Source organism: Etheostoma cragini, chromosome 3, assembly GCF_013103735.1.
Source record: "Etheostoma cragini isolate CJK2018 chromosome 3, CSU_Ecrag_1.0, whole genome shotgun sequence".
In the NCBI taxonomy this organism is placed as follows: domain Eukaryota; kingdom Metazoa; phylum Chordata; class Actinopteri; order Perciformes; family Percidae; genus Etheostoma; species Etheostoma cragini.
The window spans coordinates 18743581-18763565 of NC_048409.1; the positions used below are offsets into that span (position 1 = coordinate 18743581).

Below are 19985 nucleotides of genomic sequence, written 5' to 3' on the forward strand. Positions count from 1 at the left end.
AAATGACGGGTCTAGAACTGATGTCACACTTCACTTGTGTTCCCTCAACCACTGATTGTGTCTGACCAGGTTGAGAAAAAAAGGGCAGTAAACCTATGAATCTCAGAAATGTCCTTTAAATGCTGGTAGATACTGCCGCAGGCTGGGTTCCTCAGACACATACATCTAATCTATATTAACACAGGATCAATCACCTCTGCCAAATATCAGCTACACGTGTGCTTCTGATGTCAAGGCTTTGTTACAGTTTTTCAAAAGGGACATTTTCATAATAAAACTAAATATTTATATTTGGCTTAGGACAACAATAATTGAACAGAATGTTCTCTCAACCTTGGCAGAGGTGCAGCATCTGGCTTCCAGAGCTGCATTCAGTGTGTCAATATTTATGCAAGTTCTCTGTCGACAACCCCAAGAAATGTCATTTGACAGGTTGAAGGCAGCAAATACTTAATTAACCTCTTTAGGATCTTGCAAGATGCATCTTTCATTAAAGGAACAGACCAGGTGTCACACTGATGTTTGCCAACAGTCAACTGTATTTACCAGCATCCAGAGAGCATGCCAAACCTGTTTTGTATCAAGTTTACTGAAAATACTTCAGTGACCATCAGTCCTAGAACTATCATGTGTGTGTGTGTGTGTGTGCGTGTGTGTTGTCTCAGCGGCGGTGACGGCTATGTCCTGAATGGCCACTGCTGCTGCTGTGGTGTTTGCTCTTGTGGCTACGCTCCCTCTCTCTGTCCCTGTCGTAGGACCGAGACCTCTCCCGCTCCCTCCGGTCGCCTCGATGACCACCTCCTCGCTCGTGTTTGTGTTTCTTTGTAGAGAGGTCAAAGGAACTACGGTCTCTGTCCCGTTCCCTTTCTCTGTCCCGTTCCCTGTCTACTTTGACCGGAGTGCGAGACCTCGACCGAGAGCGTGAGCGCTTCCTCTTGTGACCAGATCCTCCACCGCCACTGTTGCTGTGGCGTCCGCTGGGCTTGGAGTCGCTGTTGCCATGGTGGCTGGTCTTGGACTTGAGGTGGGGGAGGAGGGGTGAGGGCGGATGTCGTCGAGGCGATGGACTGCGACTGTGAGAGCGAGAACGTGAGCGAGAACTGTAGGTCCCTGAGCGACTGCGTCTGCTGTTGTAACTGTGGAAGCAGAAGAGAAAAGCGATAAGGAATATATTTGGCTAAATAAACAACTAGAATTACAACATTTCACCTTTGTTGTGATTTTTTTGCATTAGTGTATGAACTCTTGAACTATGGCCAAAAATGCAGACACAGACAGAGACAATGACCTCTAAGATCTAATTAATTAGTCCTTAAATCTAAGTGGATGTCTGTGCCAAATTCTAAGAGATTCTTTCACGATGTTTTTGAGATCTTGCGTTGGATGGACGTACAACCCAAAAATATATTGCCTTTGGCCACGGCTGTTGCAGAGGCGTAAAAAGGCAGGTTAACACATCAATAATACAATCAGGAGTTATACTATCATACAAGTTAACACTAAGACAGGTAAACTAAGATTGTCTTTACATATTGTAAGTGATCTTACTGTCTGCGAGGAGAGCGGGATCTAGAACGGGAACGCGTTCTTGAACGAGATCCACTTCCGCTCCTGCTGTTCCTTCCGATCTTTACGTCTTTCCTTAATCTGAAAAAAAAAGAGGAAAAAAGTAGACTCATAAACAACACACTGTTAAGATAAGTGGCACTACGAGCCAGCTCCTACTCCAAAACAAAAGATGAAAAACTTAACAGAGGCAAAATAAAAGTATTATGGAAAGTCTGTATGACTATAGCTGAAATGTTTGTTTCTTACCCATTGTGTGGACTCTTGTTGATCTGAGTCCGGCTGTCTGGATCCTTCTTAACTGGTTTGAGGGTCTGGGGGTTTGGGGACTTCTCTTCCACCTTGATCACATTTGGGGAGCAGGGCTTGGAAGCAGGAGAGAAGCCACCCATTGTGGACAGCGCCGGGGTACCATCAGGATTCAGGCCTTTAGCTTTCAGCTTGACCTCTGCCAAGAACACCTTCCTCCGTTCTACCTCTTTCTCCAGCTGGTCATAGTTAGGCTGGGAAAGGAATTACACTTCCGTCACTTTACACATAAACATTGTGTACTGGCTACTAACAACTATAAATGACGCCTTCTACGAGCAAACACAGAGACGTTAATGCTCAAAGCATTGTTTGGTGCAGTATTCTCTAAAACACCAGAGGGTGTACAAACAAAATAATCTGAAAAGAAAAATAACCCTACCTTCTTTCTGGTGTAGAGTTTAAGGGTGGTGATGCAGACCTCTTTAACATCGTCATCACTGGCTCCAAAAAGCAGGTACCAATTAGGTTTGGATGGCAGCGGTATCTGGGGAAAAGCATGCACAAAAGGCTACATTTGGAGGAACTATACTGTACAGCTATATCTGGAGGATTTGATGTGACAGCATTTAGTGCAAAAATACAAGGCCAAATAAATAAGCATTAATGGCAAGGTGATGACATGTTTTAGGTAAACATTTCCTCTTACCTGCAGGGCTCGGGCAGCGAGGAATATGCAGGCACAGGCAATAGTCTCGGCTTGGAATCTCACAAACACATTTGTCCGCAGTGTATCATTCATGTAGTTCCTATGAAAGAAATGGAACACATAGAAACAAAAACATAGCATCTTCTCACCCATACCCACATCTTCTAAAAAAACAGCTTTCACCATAAATAGTTACCGTAGGTTAATAATCTGCAGCATTTGTCTATATGCCAACACATTAGCAGGGCTTTATAATAATTCTTCCCACTTTCTGATAAAGAGTTAGATTTTTCATTGCCAATTAAATCCTAGCCAATTCTTAAAACTAAGAACTTTTTACCACTCCGAATTGTGTGGTGGGTGACTTCTGAACAAGCATCAACATTACCTGCTCACTGATATGCTGGAGAATAGGCACAGAGAGCATATTAATCACTAGCCCTGACAGCTACAAGACAACACATTTTTAGTTACAGTGTGTACAGTTAAGTGTGATTTTCAATATTATCTTTAAAATTTAACTTTGTCCATTTCTCTCTCTCGGGCATCCATGGGAGTGCTGTATGTCACAGGGAAAGCATGAAGATAGAAATGGGAAATGATGTACTGTAGATCTGCCAAGACCATTTTACCACACTGTGACCTTAGAGTAGCTAAAGACAAATGACGATTGAAACAATGACACATGCCTTGTGTGTTTGTGGAGTGGGGACAGCATGCAGGCATACAGATGCAACCCATCATAAAGAAGCAAGACTTCCGACAATGCAGTTTCTACTTTGTTATATCTAAGGGAATAGGGGGAGACACAGCATGTATGATAGCAAGCACAACAGGTAGATTTTGGGAGTCAGTGTCATGTTGATGTAATCAAATGATGCAACACTGGACTCATACTCAGACAACTTAAGCGTGTATGTTTAGTGTCTGAGCCACAGGGATTGCAACATTTCATCTTGATTCAAAGGTTCAACTGCAACAACGTTTTAATTTAAACAAATGCTTTCCAGCGATGATTTGAAACTGACCCCATAAAACCATGATTGTATTTGTCTGCAACCCCATTTCCTCTATGACTTATGAAAAGACATTAGGTCACGAACTATGTCCCGCTACTTGGGCTGGGTAAAATATCTGTGCTACAACCCAGATTGTCAGTGGGTTGTCTGGGACAATGGGTAAATTAGAATAGCCATGGGAGAGCAGTAGGAAAGACAAAATGGCCAAGATGTGACTCAGGCAACTACCGGGTGGTGTGAGCATCTATGTCCTTAAGAAACATAGAAGTCTTTAAGACAAAAACGAGTGATAACAGAAACATGATGGTAAAACCATGATAAACTAACAACGCTGATCCTATCCAGATTATCATTAGGACTGTCAACCCAAATTTGTTTAACGGCACTCATTTTTTGGTCCATTCACTCAGGTTCTGTTATGATCATGAAGGTAACAGTATGGTTTTCTGGTTTATCAGTAAAGTTTGAACTACACTGAAAACCGGAGTTTCTAAACACGTCCAACGGGGGTTGAATGTGCATCGGTGTGTCCACGTCATGTATGAACCATCGCTGAATTATTATAAAACTATGATAATCTGGTCACGGGTCACGTCTCTCGCCCACTTACTGGCACAGTCTTACTCACTCACGTCCTTTTCCTGAACAAGACTGAACATCCAGTTACGATTCTTAATTCTATGATATTTTTTTACTGAAAATTTAATAATATCTGCTATCTTTTATGTTCAACACAGCTAAAAGAAACCATAATTATGCACACCAGAAACACTGCAATGAGGGTTTCTGGACATTAGACACTATTTGTGGTGTTAAACGATTGATTTCCAATAATAAATATCTATGTATACACACACTTGAATAAAAACATATTTTCCACTACTGTGTTGATATTATAATTAAATACTTGCCAAATATCTCTTTAAGGAACATTTTGAACAAACAAAAAAATGTGAGATTACTAACCATTAACTATGGACAACGCAATTCAATATTTATTAGATTGACAGCCCTAATTATTATCAAAGGAACTACATCTACCAGGCTTAAATACTACAACTGATCAAAAAGCAGTGAAACGTCCATTATTCAGTGGTGACACTCCAAATGCATACACCCATTCAAATATGTACTGCTCCATTTGCCGCAAGTACTCACTGAAAACCTGCTACACAGGGATTACTTCAAGTCTAACCTGCCTTCATCAAATGACCTGACCTGCACTTTGGCAGGTCAGTGTGAAACTGCTATGCCAACGCTACTATACATAACACATGGCCGTTGGATTCTGACTGCTGCGTGGGTGAAACAGGTCCTTGGGAGGCAAAACCGGATCAGCCTGTAAGACATACACATGTCTGGACACCACGTCAGTTGGGGACAGGACACAGTATACTACTGTAAATACTAAAAAAGGCATGTAAACTGGTCAAAAAAGTTATTCTGTTGTGACTAAGTTTACTTCAATGCTAGATGCAAGTAAACTGAAAAAAAAGTCAGAATATAAATATATACGTAGCTACTTAGCAAAAATGGGCATTACAGTTGAAACCTTTGTAGCAAGACCAACAAATACAAATCCTTTTGGACACCCAAGAGAAAACAAGACGATGTTGGCTGTTGGTAAAGGCCCGCCCGCCCCCTTCAGTGAATCTTGGCATTGGAATTGGCTGTCTGGAGAGGGGCAGCCAACCAATGGGGGGAGCTTCCTGAGGTCATGTGGTTGGAGGAGGCAGAGTTCAGAGGTTCTTTATGTGACTTACCAGCATGGACTACCCTTTAATCAAAGAGTAGAGAGAAAGGACAAAGTTAAACGAAGTTCCCTGGGCACCGCAAATCAAAAAGACTTCACAGCAAAGCCATGTAAGGGCAGACAAGAGAGTGAGACACGTAACAGGTTTGCAATAAAAACAAATCGCTCCATCAGAAAAAAAAAAGAGGTGGAAGGATTAAAATGGAGTGAGGGAACGTCGCGGTCAGACCTGGGCAAAATGGTTGTTGAATGCTTTTCAAATTTGTACTTAAAAACACAAGGGGCACTTAAATATCACTTATCTGACAGGTGCTGTTTCCACATATGGGTGTGTCCCAAGATCCTAGCAGATAAATCATGTGCTCTTCAAGCGATTCAACCATTTGAAACTTGTTCAACTTCACTTTTAGCCCAGGTCTGCTGGCACTTCTTGCAGACATGACACAGGTTGCTGCTGTGGGGGGGGGGGGGGGGGGGGGGGGGGGGGGGGGGGGGGGGGGGGGGGGGGGGGGGGGGGGGGGGGGGGGGGGGGGGGGGTCAGTGGAGAACTAGAAAGGGACTTACCAGGCCGTCTGGACCAGTGTCTGGTTCTTCTCACATTCCAGGACTTGAAGGTACATGACGATAATCTGGAATCATAAAATGATTAAACGTTAAAAAACACAGACACACCCTAGGTATGACATTGTTAAACTAAAGTTTGTCTCTGTGGAGAGCTTTTGCCGTGACCTAAGTAAGTGGCCTGAAGTTTATACTTGTGCTTTGGTCAATCTCTAAGAGGATAGCAGGGCCGGCATGTGTGTGGCTGTGGGGAGTGTGTGGTAATGTGAGAGTGTGACGGTGATTAGCTTCGTAGCGAGTACCGACTATCACGATCAGAAGCATAGTGAGAGAAACAAAGTGTCTCCCCTCTGCTTTCTGACCATGCACAAAAATCTGTAGCAGGAAAAGTTAACCCTCTCCTTGATATAATGTTTATGGAGAAGGAGACCGCGAAAATCATCATCCAAAAAAGCAATTTTGTCCATGTTGATATTAGTTGCTTCATGTATATTTATTAAAAACTTTGCATTGTTTAGCTGTTCATATAGCTATAGACGTCTTGGGAAAAGGCCGTATTGTTTAAATACCAGCCTCGCTGATTCCATCTTACTTCCCTCAGTTTGAGGCACGAAGTGCTACATGTCTAAGGGCTTCCCGTCTCCACCCTTTTCCTCTTGTCTACTATTCATGCCAGGCGCCATTTGTTTTTAACTCCTTTCTCAACTAACGATGTATCTTCATGGTTTGAGTTTGATAAACTTTGCCTCGGAGACGGTTTCCGGGAGACCACACCGCACTCTCGCTTTTTGGCAAAGACCCGCCCTACTTTGCATCTGACTGGCTAGAGCTTGTTTCATTGGCAGGTGGAAGTACGATAATTGGTTAAACCCAACACATAAAATATAACAGCATGCAAGTTCCCAAATATTTTTTTCCTTATGTCCGCATGCCGGAGATCCGGCATGGTGTCGGAATACTGTAAGCCCTGCATGTACGTGTACTCTACAACACGACGGACAATGAGAGATCCATTTGGAGGTGGAAAAACATCATACAACATCACAGATCCTTTTTTATCAGGGTAACACCAGAGAAGAGAAGACATGAAGTTTAACTTTATGAGTGCCTGAAGTGGAAGGAAGATACTAGTTTAATCAACGTGACTGTTCTGTGTAGACACAAAATCAGAGTCAGGCTACAAGACACTCCGTTACTGAGACGTTCCCAGTGGGGTATTGTGCGTGGCAGAGGACAAACACAGCACAGACGTGCCCAGTGAAAAACTGCTGTAAAAAGTGAGAATAGTTTTATAAAGCTGCTTTCTGAGTAGTTACATCTTCATGGAAGGAACAAACTTACAGCTGCAATAGCTAAACTAAACAAGGAAAATAGTTACGAGTGTGGCTTAAACTCACCTTGTGAGGATGCTTGACATGCACACAGAAGCCCAGCTCCTTCAGGACCCGCCGTTCCGCTTTGATGACTTGGTTTTTAGTATTTATGTAGTTCTGATCAAGTATCAAAGAACTTGGAGTCCTGGTTTATAAAGGAATCAAAATAAAATAAAGTTTCCCCTTTCGAAATAAAAGTAATAAAAGAAAGTGCCCTTTTGATTCCTTGCACTCTTCTTTTTTCCCATTTCAACCAACTAAAAGCAACAGGTTTAAGTGTTTGCATGCCTGACAGTTTGCTGGGGTCTGTGGACTCCTGTGGTTCTAGTGAAAGCATATGGGATTTGTAGACAGCCCTCGAACTCATTCACACTGTGTCACAGCTTTAACAGAAATATCAACTCAGACCATTGCCCACATCACTACCTCGACACGCAACAGAAATCGAACACAAAACCCACTATGAGTCACAAATCCTCCTCACCTATTCAAATGTCCTGTATTTGTTAGTTTAATTTATCCTAACAACAACCACTGACTATTTGACTTGTTAATAGTGCAATAGTGAATGATTTCTAGACTCAAAGAAGATATAAGAAAAATAGTTTACTTTGTACAATGGCAAGATTTTGACTTGGCTGCAGAAAACCTGCCTAGACAACATCTGCAGATGATTTAAATACTACTGTTGCAGACAAACAGATCTACATGTCGTTATAGCTTTATAGCAATCGTTAAATGCTACAACATTCTAAAATTAAAATCTTGTATCAGATGAATTATGATCTTATTTTGAACTATCATCCTCCCCCTTTATGTACCATTTACCTAATATGATCTATATCACAGTAGCAGAATAAACCAAACTTGAGAAAAACAGACTGACGTCCTTCTAACATTTATGAGTAGTGATGTGGCCTATTTTACAGAACCAACAATCAAATTTCAAATCAAAATCTAGTGCTTTGATGTCTCAAATAAGATCATTTTACATGTGAATAGCGCCATGCTACAAACCACATGCATAGTAAAAAACTATCAGTGTGACGTTTATTACTTTACATGTCTAAATCCACATCTAAATAGAGTTGCTACAAGTGCATCAAGGCTACTGGTACTTTTACTTTAATTCCAATTTAAATAAACTACAGATAATTCCAAACTATAAAAAGCTACAGTCCATGCAATAAGCCTAAACAAAAACATAACCTGCATGGTATTCAATTAATTATCCTAACTTCCAACGAACAAGGAGATATTTCTAGTAAAGCCATGGTAACAGTTGGTGAACGGGGTTTTACTCCTGGAGCACAAACAAAATGCATGGTGAGGAGCAGTCAGTAAAGAAGACTACATTACCCAATGGTCCACAGATTGAAGGACAGATACCAAAAGCTTAAGATTGAACCACAGGAGTCCTCAAAGCGCCCCGGGGGCCAAGGACCTTCGGCCAACCTGTCATCCCTGATCCCAGTGCCCCACGGTAGCTCAGACCACGGGCGTCTCCCACTGGAGGGGGTGGGTTGGCCCTGCATCATGGTTGTCATGCCGACTGCTTCATCTTACGTACCATTCCACATCACCCAGGCTTTGGTAAATGTAGCTGGTCGCTGTTAGTTGGTTGCAAGGGAAAAAAGAAGCCAAGTTAATGCCAAGGTCTATAGTATTGACATAAACATTTCTAGGAAGACAAAGGCACATGCTGTAAAGCAGTGATGCCTTGTCTTACAATGCTCAAAATGCAGCCAATTTTTTAAAGTGAAATTGTGGTGATATCAATCTCAGTGTAATGTCAAACTCAGATGTTACATGTAGACATTTACACTTCTGAAACTACCAGTGAAGAGGAAACTGAAAAGTTTTAAAATGGTTTAGAGCACATGGATAAACAGAAGGGCACTTTCACAGCAAAAACAGATCAACATCATACATTATATTGGATAGAAACAAAAGTAATGTGACAAAAACATGTATTATTTCTCAAAAGAGAAGACTGGTTTCAATGACGACACTTACTTTTTGCCTCTGATCTGTCTCAGGTGGTGGAAAACATTAATGACATCTCGTACTCGTCTTGGCGCTTCCTCAATCTTGGAGGCCAAGTTGATACAAGCCATAGCAACAATCTGCAAAGATAATTAAGGCAAAAAAAGGAAGAAAGGTCAATAACCTAAGACGTATATCATGAGATACTGCCCACACTTGACCAGTAAATGTAAAAATGGCGTGCACCTTAGAGACAAATTTGTCACAGATCAAGAAACGTCTATTTATACTATTGTGGCTACCATTTTAATTAAGTATTTGTGGGAGCCAATGTACATCTGTGAGCAGGACTGCTTTGAAGCAATAGAGGGTTTTCCCCGACGTCACGTTCTGGGCAGTAACCCAGATGTGCGGCCGTATTGGAGATACTCTGTAAACAACTGAACGGAGTACAGTGGAGTATTGTGCACTTTAGATACTTTAAGTGAATGTGGCCATGTCTAAACAACGGAAAAACATCCAAGATGCAAAAGGCATATAGGGAAGGACTTGTACCAGAAGGAAAGACGGTCCAAACGGTCAATCATTTTTTTTCCATTTCAAAGAGCCCCAGTTTGCTATCTACACTACCTGAGTTTCGCTAACCAAAAACGCCCCCCTTTCCTCTGATAACTTCTGGAAGTTGGTAATATTCAAAAAGTTTTTTCTCGGTCTGACCCATTGGTACTACCTAAAATACGGAAATAATAACCATTTTCCTTTACAATGTTTGGGATCTACGTCAGTGCCTGTGCTTTGTTGTGATGCGGAGTATCTCCAATATGTCAACCTCCGGTCTGATTATGTGTTGTGAAAACCCTCTATATTAAATTTATACATGATAACGGGTAACACTTGACCATTGACAACTATTTACATTAATGTTTAAACAATAGGCTTTTATATTACACTAAACTGATGATACAATAACATGCATTGTAACGTGGCTTACTGTTGTGTATATTATAAATGCAATATAATTTCAGTTTGTTAACAGTAAACAAACTACAAAGTTTAGTTACCAAGCATTTAGCCATTTATTAAATGATTATAACGCAGTGTACCGATTCTTGCATCATCTTGCGTTTGTACAGTGTACTAGCTAGCTATTGTGTGAAGAATTTATCCATATTGGCCACTTTTAGAAACCAGCATTTCCGATATTTGCTTTTCTCAAGGCAGAGCAATCAAACATATACAATAGTATTAACTGAATTAGTAAGATTAAATGTAGTTAGTTTGTAAATATATTACTGATGTGATGACAAAATGTATAGCGTTAAGAAACATTGACCCGCTAACCAACCACCATTTTAATCTGGGAAAACCGTTCGAAGATTTACGGTAAAATAACGTTTCGCTATGTTTATAATACTTGTGTAGCTACATTATTTGAGGTCTTCCATTAAAAAAGTGTAACCTTGTTTTGATTCAGCGTCATTTATGTACTTTGTGTTTGATTTATTTAGTACTGATCTCCAGAATGTCCCCTCTTTGTCTTAGAGCATTTCAAAATACAACGTATCGACAATATGGCCGCCACAAACGTAACCATGACGTTACGCACCGTGTAACCAGCGGCCCGACAATGAGCCATAAGCTTAAACTGACTTACCTCAAAACTGTGCTTGACGAAGGACTTGGAGTAGAAAAAACGATGAAACAGCACCTGACCCGTTGCCATTGCCACCTGACAAGGAAAAATACAGAGTATAACGTTTGGACTTTGTCTTGTATAAGCTTATCTAACCTTGCACAATGGACCGCCGCCATTTTAACTAGCTAACGTAACACCACGCCAACGTGAACAGGCTAATTTAGCAAACAGCTAACAACCAGGCCGCGACGTGTTGAGGACTAGAAATACACATGTGCTTATTGTGAATAGACCAAACACCAACATGTATAATACGAGATTACGTGGGCCATACTATTATAAAAGGTTTACCTGGGGTAACCGGAGAAGAATGCCCGCAGACTGAATCACTTCACATCCGAGTATGCGAAGGTCGGTCTCTGTGTCTAGGTCGAGGCCGTCGAGCATCGACGGCGTTGGAGAAAACCTTTCCTCCGGTATGAGCGAGTTGTCGATCGTAAGGTACACTTCCGAATAAACTTTGTCACCGATGAGGATGCCATCGTTGTTTGTGGATGCAGTGGAGGATACAGAAAGAGGACCTGCAGCCATCTTCATCCGAAAAACAGCAATAATCGGTTGTTATCAGAAAAGCTCGGCCAGCCTCGACGGAATGATGGCGGAGCAGGGTGACTGACAGAACGTGACGTCACCGTCTTGTTGCGACTCAAACGTGTGTGCACATCCGCGATGGTAAAATAGTTCCTAAATACTAAATCGTTAAACAAAACCTGCACGACTTTATGTATTTTATATATACACACAAACATTACTGGTCAAAAGTTTGGGGACACTTACAAATTCAATACCACTCCATTACAGACAGAAGACCAGCCAATCTGAGTGGGTGTCTGATCTTTAATTGCAATATCTACATTGCCCATTTTCAGTAACATTCATCCAATGTTCCAAAGGCACATTCTGTCAGCACTAATCTGAAATAATTTTAAAAAACTAACTAGAAAAAAAACAGTTGACAACCTTTCTGCAATTATGTAAGCACATAATGTAATCTGAAAACTGCTGTCCTGGTTAAAAAAAGCAATGCAACTTATCTCAGCTGGTATTCTGTCCACAATGGAGTGCAATCTAAGTGACCCCAAACTTTTGACCGATGGATAGTAGCCTATGTATGTGTATGTAAGTATGTATGTGTGTGTGTGCATACATATATATATATATATATATATATATATATATATATATATATATATGTGTATATGTATATATATGTATGTATATGTATATATATGTATGTATATGTATATATATGTATGTATAGATATGTAAATAGATAGATAGATATAGATAGTAGAATTAAAACTCTTACTGTAAATCAAGCAGTCAGGCCATAAAAAGGCAGACCTCATTAGCCTACTAAAGACCCTTCACACCCCCTTGGGCTACTTATCGTTACAAGAACTCCTTCAATCCCAGCGCAATATCCTCTTATACGAGGCAAAATAGACTGTCATCAGTTTTAATGCAGTTTGCACAACATCTCTTATTTACTTATGGAATTGTTGTTGTAGCCTAGTTGTTTGCTTTTAATCTAATTGTATGTGAATCTTTTGTGTGTTTGCTTTCATGTGGTCTGTGTTTTTCATCATTGCAACAAAGCTTTTTGAATCTTGAATTTGTCACTCATTTTTTTTTAACCTATCTACCTATTAAAACCGTACACTCGTACAATCCAAACTAAGTTAATCAAGTCTATTATAAAAAAAGAGTTAATAAACAGATCAGTTGACCTGAGATTCATTGGCTCAATTGATTTCCTTTTTACAAATTATCTCATGCTTCCTTCAAAAGCTCTGTTATCCAAAAAGCATTTAGGAAAACAATGAACCCTCAAACAAAAATAGTTGTTGATCATAACTTTGAAGTCAACTAGTGGTAGGCCCTAGTTGTTATAATACGGGACTCGGGAGCTTGGTTTTACCAATAATTATAGCACTAGGCCTAGGCCTACTCTTATTTTTTTCTTGTTAAATGTCAACTCGTATGTTGGCAACACAATCATCTTGTTAGGTAGTGTTCATTATTGTAGTGAGTATTATCAACCGAAGGCAACACAAGGAAACGACTCACCACCTTTCTTTTACTGTCTATGATGCTTGTCACCGCCAACGGTTCCTGTGACGTACTTTACGGGAAAGTCCGGCCTTCTCACACATATAGAACATATCCATCCGCCAATTAAAAAAAAGAAAGAAGCAATAGCCAATGTTAAGCAAATTTTATTATGAAATCAGTGTCTGCGCGCGTCATTTACAAACAGTGTACAGTAAGTCAGTATTGTTTACTCGTTATAATTATGCATCTGTGTGTCTGCTTTGTAATTGTCTATGTTGCTTTTAAAGCAGCAACCCAGGGTAAGAAGGGCAAACGGTTTAAGAAAAATATTCACTTCGCTTCATTTTAAGAGTCTGAGATTGATTGCGTCAAAGAATGTGCAGTTTCAAATGAACAGTTCAGTGCAGGGAACATTGTGTACACTTAAGGCTATTGTTCCGCCTCCAGGATTTTGTAGCCTTGGCCCTGCAGTAACTAAAAACGGACAGCAGAGAGAACTGGAGACCCACCAGTTAAGGTTTCTGAAAATAGGCGCCCCAAGTTTAGCAGTCTGCGGTTAGTTTTTCCTTGAGGACCTTGTGCCAAAATACATGTTTTTCCTTAAAATACAGGAGGCATAAGTATACACACCCTAATGTTAAATTCCCATAAAGGCAGGCAGATTTTTAGTTCTAAAGGCCAGTTATTTCATTATTCAGGATACTATGCATCCTGATAAAGGGAACTTTATCAGGAACCCCATATCATCACATACCCTTCACCATACCTTAGAGATTGGCATGGAGTACTTTACATAAGATCATCTCTCAATGCAAATCCTGGTAATCACCTAATCTTGAGGCTCTGTTAGAATGGCTGTAGGTCAAAATCTAGTTTTACCATCTTATTTATGTGCGACTCGCAACAAAGATAGAAGAGAACTGAGATGCATCACTCTGTAGCTAAAACAGAGAGCTCACACACAGGGTGACAAGAGGAACAACAGCAATATGCAGTACAACAAAAATATAGGGTTTTGGGAAAATTAAACCACATAAACCTATTCTGGTACAACCTCTATACACAAATATGAACCTGAAATACAATGAGGACTTTAATGAATGCGTTTGTGGTGCCCCACATTTTGGCTAGGAGTCCACATCAAATTATGCATTGGCAACTTAGTTGCAACCTCTCATCACAGTGATTTTGACTTCCTTTCAATTCATTTAAATGTGTTACACCCAAATTCCACCAATTGCAGAACGGCTGCAGATCGGCTCTGCTGTGTGTCGCCTCCGTGCTCCGTCGTCCGTCGTCACCCACCAGGTCAGAATTTGTTGTGGAACGGCTGCGGCCATGACTGACAGCTTAAGTCACAAGGACCCACGAGATCCCGCAAATTCATGTAGAATAGAACCACAAAACCAACAACAGTTTGTTTCCATCCAGAGGAGTATAGAGGAAAACTCTATGCTGTGTTTTCAAGGGGTAGTGCAGGGAAATATGATCAGCTGTGAGCACAGTCTATTTTACTTTGAAAATTAACGAGATGTTTTATTTTGGTTCTTTGCTTGACTTCCTGTCCAGCCGTGTGCTGAATTTCTGCGGAGCTCTCCGGCGTCCGACAAAAATAGACGCTCTGCGTATCGGCTCCGGAGCTGAAACAGAGTCAGAACGCAGCCGTTACGCAGTCAGGGAAAATACACATATTGACTTTAATAGAAATCATTTTATGGCACCTCAGATTGAACTTGTGACCAATTGAACTGGTTATGCTCACATGGTGCGAATCATTGCCCCACTTACAGTTTAATCCTGCCATGGTTGGTTATTTCCTGAGGTTATGCGTTTGTCTGTGTGTGTCTGCGTGCATCTAAAGCTATTGTAAGCAATACCTATAATCATGCAAACATGGTATAAAGGTATACTTTCATAACCTGTCTGAGGCTCTATGTGGCATGTAATGGACAGACAGAATTCCCCCCCCGCACACACGCACACACACACACACACACACACACACACACACACACACACACACACACACACACACACACACACACACACAGACACACACACACTTATACACCACATGAGGTGGGAGACTGAGGTCTCATTGTCCCTTTCATTAACCAACACCTACAACCAGCACCTTCGGCCCCCCCCTTACGCAGTTACCACGACAACAAGAATACTGAGCATTCTTTCTCCAGTTGCCCGGGTGACACTAATTATAGGGTGTGGGAGGGCTCACAGGGCGGCAGAATTCCGGAACGACTATAATGACGAGGAGAGAGACGCGTTCAGGGACGCCCAGTGACGAACAAGGGCTTAGTTATAAACACACGCCACTCCCTGGAGTGTGTGTGTGTGTGTGTGTGTGTTTACAAGCTACTCACATAGATTCCCCAGGGACACGTGTGCATGCCTGCCCTGCATGATAATTAATGCACGAGATCACATTTCAAATGTGTGTGCAAGGCATGCATGTGTGTATGTATATTAATGTTTGTGTGTGGGCACTTGTTAAGGGTGATTAAATTTGAATTTTTAAGAGGGATCATTCAGCTCAATGTCAATGAGCATTGTGTTGTGTGCCTGTTTCACACAAATCAAGATGTATAACGTTTTCCTAAGAGGCCAGATCTCTCTCACACAGATGTCCCATGGCTCTTTCTCAAACACACAAACACGGAGAAATACCAGGTCAAGGGCTACAAAGCAAGGGCATATACAAAGGAAAAAGCCCAGCAAAAGAGCAGAGGGAGTAGAAAAGAGGAAGCTGACTGGATCAAAAATAAAATAAAGGCAATGGAAGCTGAGGAGGAGAGGCAGAGAGGGTCAGAGTGGTTGCATTTTGTAGAGAAGGCCAACAGAGATTATAAGGATATTGACAACTGTAGAGAGACAAATGTGTGTGTGAGAGAGAGAGAGAGAGAGAGAGAGAGAGAGCGAGAGAGAGAGAGAGAGATTGAGAGATTGAGTGTGTCAAAGCAGGGAGACTGTGTATTATGGCATTAAGTAAGAGCAGGGAGAGTGTATTAAGGCCTCCTAGGGGCATAGGAGGAGTATTATCTTTTCAAATACACAACAGACGTGCAGGTCACAGTGGGAGGAAATTTAACAGGGATAAAAACAAAGATCAGCAGTCAGAAGTGCATTTGCAGGGAGAATGTGGGCAATTGTCAAAAGGCCAGCATAAGTCTGGAATAGTATCCACATTGGTGAAAAAGGAAGACATTACAAATATTCTTTTATCCTTTGTTCGCTTTGAGGAATATAAAGTGAGTGCATAGAAATGAAATGGCTTTTATTGTGATGATGTGACGATTGTGATGATGACCATATAACCTGTCCTTCATTGGTATTCCGTGATTGCAAGAAGTGAGCTATTGTGGTGTTATTACGGAAACAATCACTCACTGGAGACCCTCACACATGGCAAAGTCTTATGCCGTGAGTAAACACACACAAAGCCACACACAATCACACACTCAAACACTGGAAGTCAAAGTACAAAAGAGAATGCCACCTGTATCACATAAACATAATATGTATTGTTTTTTTTTTATAAATTATATATTGTAGAGGACAATATTTTTAGAAAAACACCAACAAGTTTGTTATATGTTGTAGGAAATTCTATTTACTATTCCATTTAATCCAGCTGACATAACTAACTAATTTTAATGGCACAGAGTGTTCATTGTTTTATGTTTCCTCAATCTCCGCACAGGCGCACAGGCCCTAATTTTTAGCAGATAAACCATATGTGTGTGTTTTTGGCAGGATAAAGTCACTATTATTCCACCTTTCTGTGCGAACAACGTGCACATGCATTGTCTTACAGATGGGTTGGAACTGAGGGACACTGGGAAATCAAACTAAAAGCTTTCTATGTGTGCCAGTAAGCAGGAAAATGAGTTCCACGCCACACACACTTTATGCATTTCTCTCGGATCATGCCAATTCATCCCAAATGTAGAGGGACAGGAAGAGAGAGAGAAAGGGAGGGAGGGATGGAAAGACCTTGCACAGAGTGAATGATGTCAATAACACACAATGCCTGAGGGGTAAGGGCTGGGTAATTGGTATGTGTGCACGTGTGTGTGTGTGTGTGTGTGTGTGTGTCCGGGGGTGCTTGCCTTACAGTTTCTTTTGTGTTTGTCTGCCTTTTGTTTGTGTCCACGGGTGGCAAAGGACATACTGTCATGCTCCTTCAGCCCTGTCCTTGTGATAAGCTGTGTGTGTGTGTGTGTTTGTGTTCCCTATGTGCGTGCGTGGATGTTTGTCGGTGAAAGCCTGTGCGTGCCACTGAGACTGCGTGAGTCGGGTTGTGAGAACACAAGTGCATGTCTGTCGGAGGGCATGTGTCTGGGAGTTTACTGCTGTACCAGCAGGACTCAGTAGTTGTGTTGTGTGTATTAAGTGTGTGCTTATGTGTACATAAGTGTTTGTGTAGGTGTGACTTTTAAAGTAGGCTATTAGAGGGATATCTGACTAAATTGTATTATGTATTTTTAAATTCTAAGGGAAGAATAAAAATACAATTCAAATAATATAATTAATATTAAAATACTAATAAATTTACCAGAAAAATAATATTTCCAAACAAAATTGAAATTATGTTTTATTTTTTAACAGGTGCAATAGCTGTTTAAAACATATAGTACATGGTCATTCATACTGATTGCTTTTTACAGTCTCTCCTTTCTCTCCATCGCCAAACTGACCTTACTTTTGACTTCGCTCACGCTGCTGCTGGCTTTCAGTCTCGGCAGTGTCCCCTCACGTCTTTTTTCTCCACCACGATTCCAAGACTCAAAACTCCTCCCTGCTCTTCCTCCATCTGTGCCCTGGCCTCTGTCTTTGTCCGTGCAGGCAGGAGAGGGTCGCAGTGTGTTTGGGGAGTTTAAAGAGCGAGTAAAAGGGGCCCGGGTTTGACCATGGAGATGGTAATGCTTGTTCCCTGGGGGTGTTAGTCTCTCCATGGGGTTTGGAGGAGACCTGGAGGAACCCTGATGAGACGCTAAGGATCGCAGCCCAAGAAGCTCCTCTTGAGCCTGAGACAGGGCAGCAGTCAGCTCCTCCCTCTCCTCACACTCCTTTCTTACTGTCTCCTGGAGTAACACCACCTGGAGGAACAAGAAGTGTTTCAGCAAGTCATTTAGTGTAAGTCATCTTTATTGAAAAAATATTCCCTTTCCTTCAAGCCAAACAATGATAATTTCATATCAGTCTAAAGAAATGGTTCAATGTTTTGGAAATTAAGTCTATTGGCATTCTTTTGGAAATTGAAATGAGAAAATCCTTAAAAACTCATGTCAGTGCGGTGAGTAGAGAGCCGGGGCCTGTTGCACGAAACCAGGATAAGAGATTAAGCCGGGATATTCAAGTTATCCTGGATGAATTTAGCTTTGACTCGGTTGCACGAAACCAGGTTGAATTAAACACAGCCAAGTAACCATGGCGATTTATTCTTTGGGCTAGCCTGGTCCAGAGCAGGCTAACAGCCAGGCTAAGATTAATCTTGGAGTCTCATGTGTTAAATCAGCCGTGGCTCTGATCCCAAATAAACGGGTTTAACAGTTATTCTGTTGGCTTCTGCATGTGTTCTGCTTTAATTTTTATTAACATGCATTCCTTGTCACTACTGTTGTCGTGAGTTTGATTTAAACCCTAGGGGCTACTATAGCAGTTGTTTAGATGGTTAGAAAAGGTTGCACTGGCATCCAGATGCGGAGTGGCAATCGGGAGAGTCGGGACTTTTCCTGGTGGGACGGTAGTGTGTCGAGGCTGCCTGGCGTGCGGCAGCTGCCCGAACCAAAATACATTTCTGGTCTGCTACTACACTATTAACCACCCAGACCTCTAAGGTCATCTGGGACAGGTCTACTCTCTGTCCCAAGAGCCAGAACTAAACAGGGGGGAGCAGCGTTCAGTTTCTATGCTCCTCATATCTGGAACAAACTCCCAGAAAACTGCAGGTCCGCTGCTACTCTCGGTTCTTTTAAATCAAGGTTGAAGACCTTTTCTTTTTGATGCTGCCTTTCTTTAAATGATGATATTCATTTTTTCAATGTTTAATTTCTTATACTGCACTGTAACTTTTACTCTTATTTTATTGTTAACTTTTTTTTTTTTTTAACTGATTTTCTGTAAAGTACTTTGAATTGCCCTGTTGCTGAAATGTGCTATACAAATAAAGCTGCCTTGCCTTGCCTTGCCTAACTGACATAATCAAAGAGACTAGGTCAACAAGACCCACACAGGAAAGCTACCCTAACACAGTCACAGTGATCAATCCAGTATACCTTCAGAACAGGAAAGCAAAAAATACATAGATGTAATAATCATAAATAAGATTTGAACATAAGGTGTTGCACACAGAAATACAGCCTACAGACACAAGTTAAGTCTGTAGCTTGTTGTGTCTTTGTGCGCGTGTGTATATATACAGTGGTGTGAACTGTATCACTGCATGTTTGTCACACTTAAGTGTTTCGGAACATCAAACCAATTTAAACAATAGTCAAGGACAACACAAGTAAACACAAAATGCAATTTGTAAATGAAGGTGTTTATTATTAAAGGTGAAAAAAAATCCAAACCATCATGGCCCTGAGTGAAAAAGTGATTGCCCCCTAAACCTAATAACTGGTTGGGCCACCCTTAGCAGCAACAACTGCAACCAAGCGTTTGCGATAATGTGCAATGAGGCTTTTACAGCATCCTGGAGGAATTTTGGCCCACTCATCTTTGCAGAATTGTCCTAATTCAGTTACATTAGAGGATTTTTGAGCATTATCGGCCATTTTAAGGTCATACCACAACATCTCAATAGGATTCAGTTCAGGACTTTGGCTAGGCCACTCCAAAGTCTTCATTTTGTTTTTCTTCAGCCATTCGGTGGTGGACTTGCTGGTGTGTTTAGGATCATTGTTCTGCTGCAGAACTTAAGTTCGTTTCAGCTTGAGTACACGAACAGATGGTCGGACATTCTCCTTCAGGATCTCTTGGTAGAAAGCAGAATTCA

At 41.2% G+C, this 19985-nt stretch overlaps 2 protein-coding genes across 7 annotated transcripts in view; both read right to left on the minus strand.

Annotated features, from left to right (window-relative positions):
* Positions 1-405: 405 nt before the first annotated feature.
* Positions 406-11555, minus strand: ccnl1a (cyclin L1a). Of its 6 annotated transcripts, none has more exons than XM_034862835.1 (10): positions 11204-11544; positions 10871-10945; positions 9247-9356; positions 7255-7375; positions 5861-5925; positions 2525-2624; positions 2258-2362; positions 1816-2069; positions 1549-1647; positions 406-1136 (listed from the first exon to the last, which is right to left on the minus strand). In XM_034862835.1, the coding sequence occupies exons 1-10, from the start codon at positions 11447-11449 to the stop codon at positions 662-664; spliced, it is 1650 nt and encodes a 549-aa protein (XP_034718726.1). In that variant the 5' UTR covers positions 11450-11544; the 3' UTR covers positions 406-661. The 6 variants fall into 6 exon arrangements, 5 of the variants coding, with proteins under 5 accessions (XP_034718726.1, XP_034718743.1, XP_034718734.1 ...); XM_034862852.1 differs by lacking the exon at positions 11204-11544 and adding an exon at positions 8686-8840; XM_034862843.1 differs by lacking the exon at positions 1549-1647 and having other exon boundaries at positions 11204-11546.
* A 6050-nt stretch (positions 11556-17605) lies between these two features.
* Positions 17606-19985, minus strand: part of lekr1 (leucine, glutamate and lysine rich 1) — a 68583-nt gene continuing 66203 nt past the window's right edge. Inside the window, exon 12 of the mRNA XM_034862823.1 lies at positions 17606-18084. Coding sequence (XP_034718714.1) covers positions 17647-18084 — 438 coding nt within the window. The 3' untranslated portion in view covers positions 17606-17646. The remainder of the gene's footprint in view (positions 18085-19985) is intronic.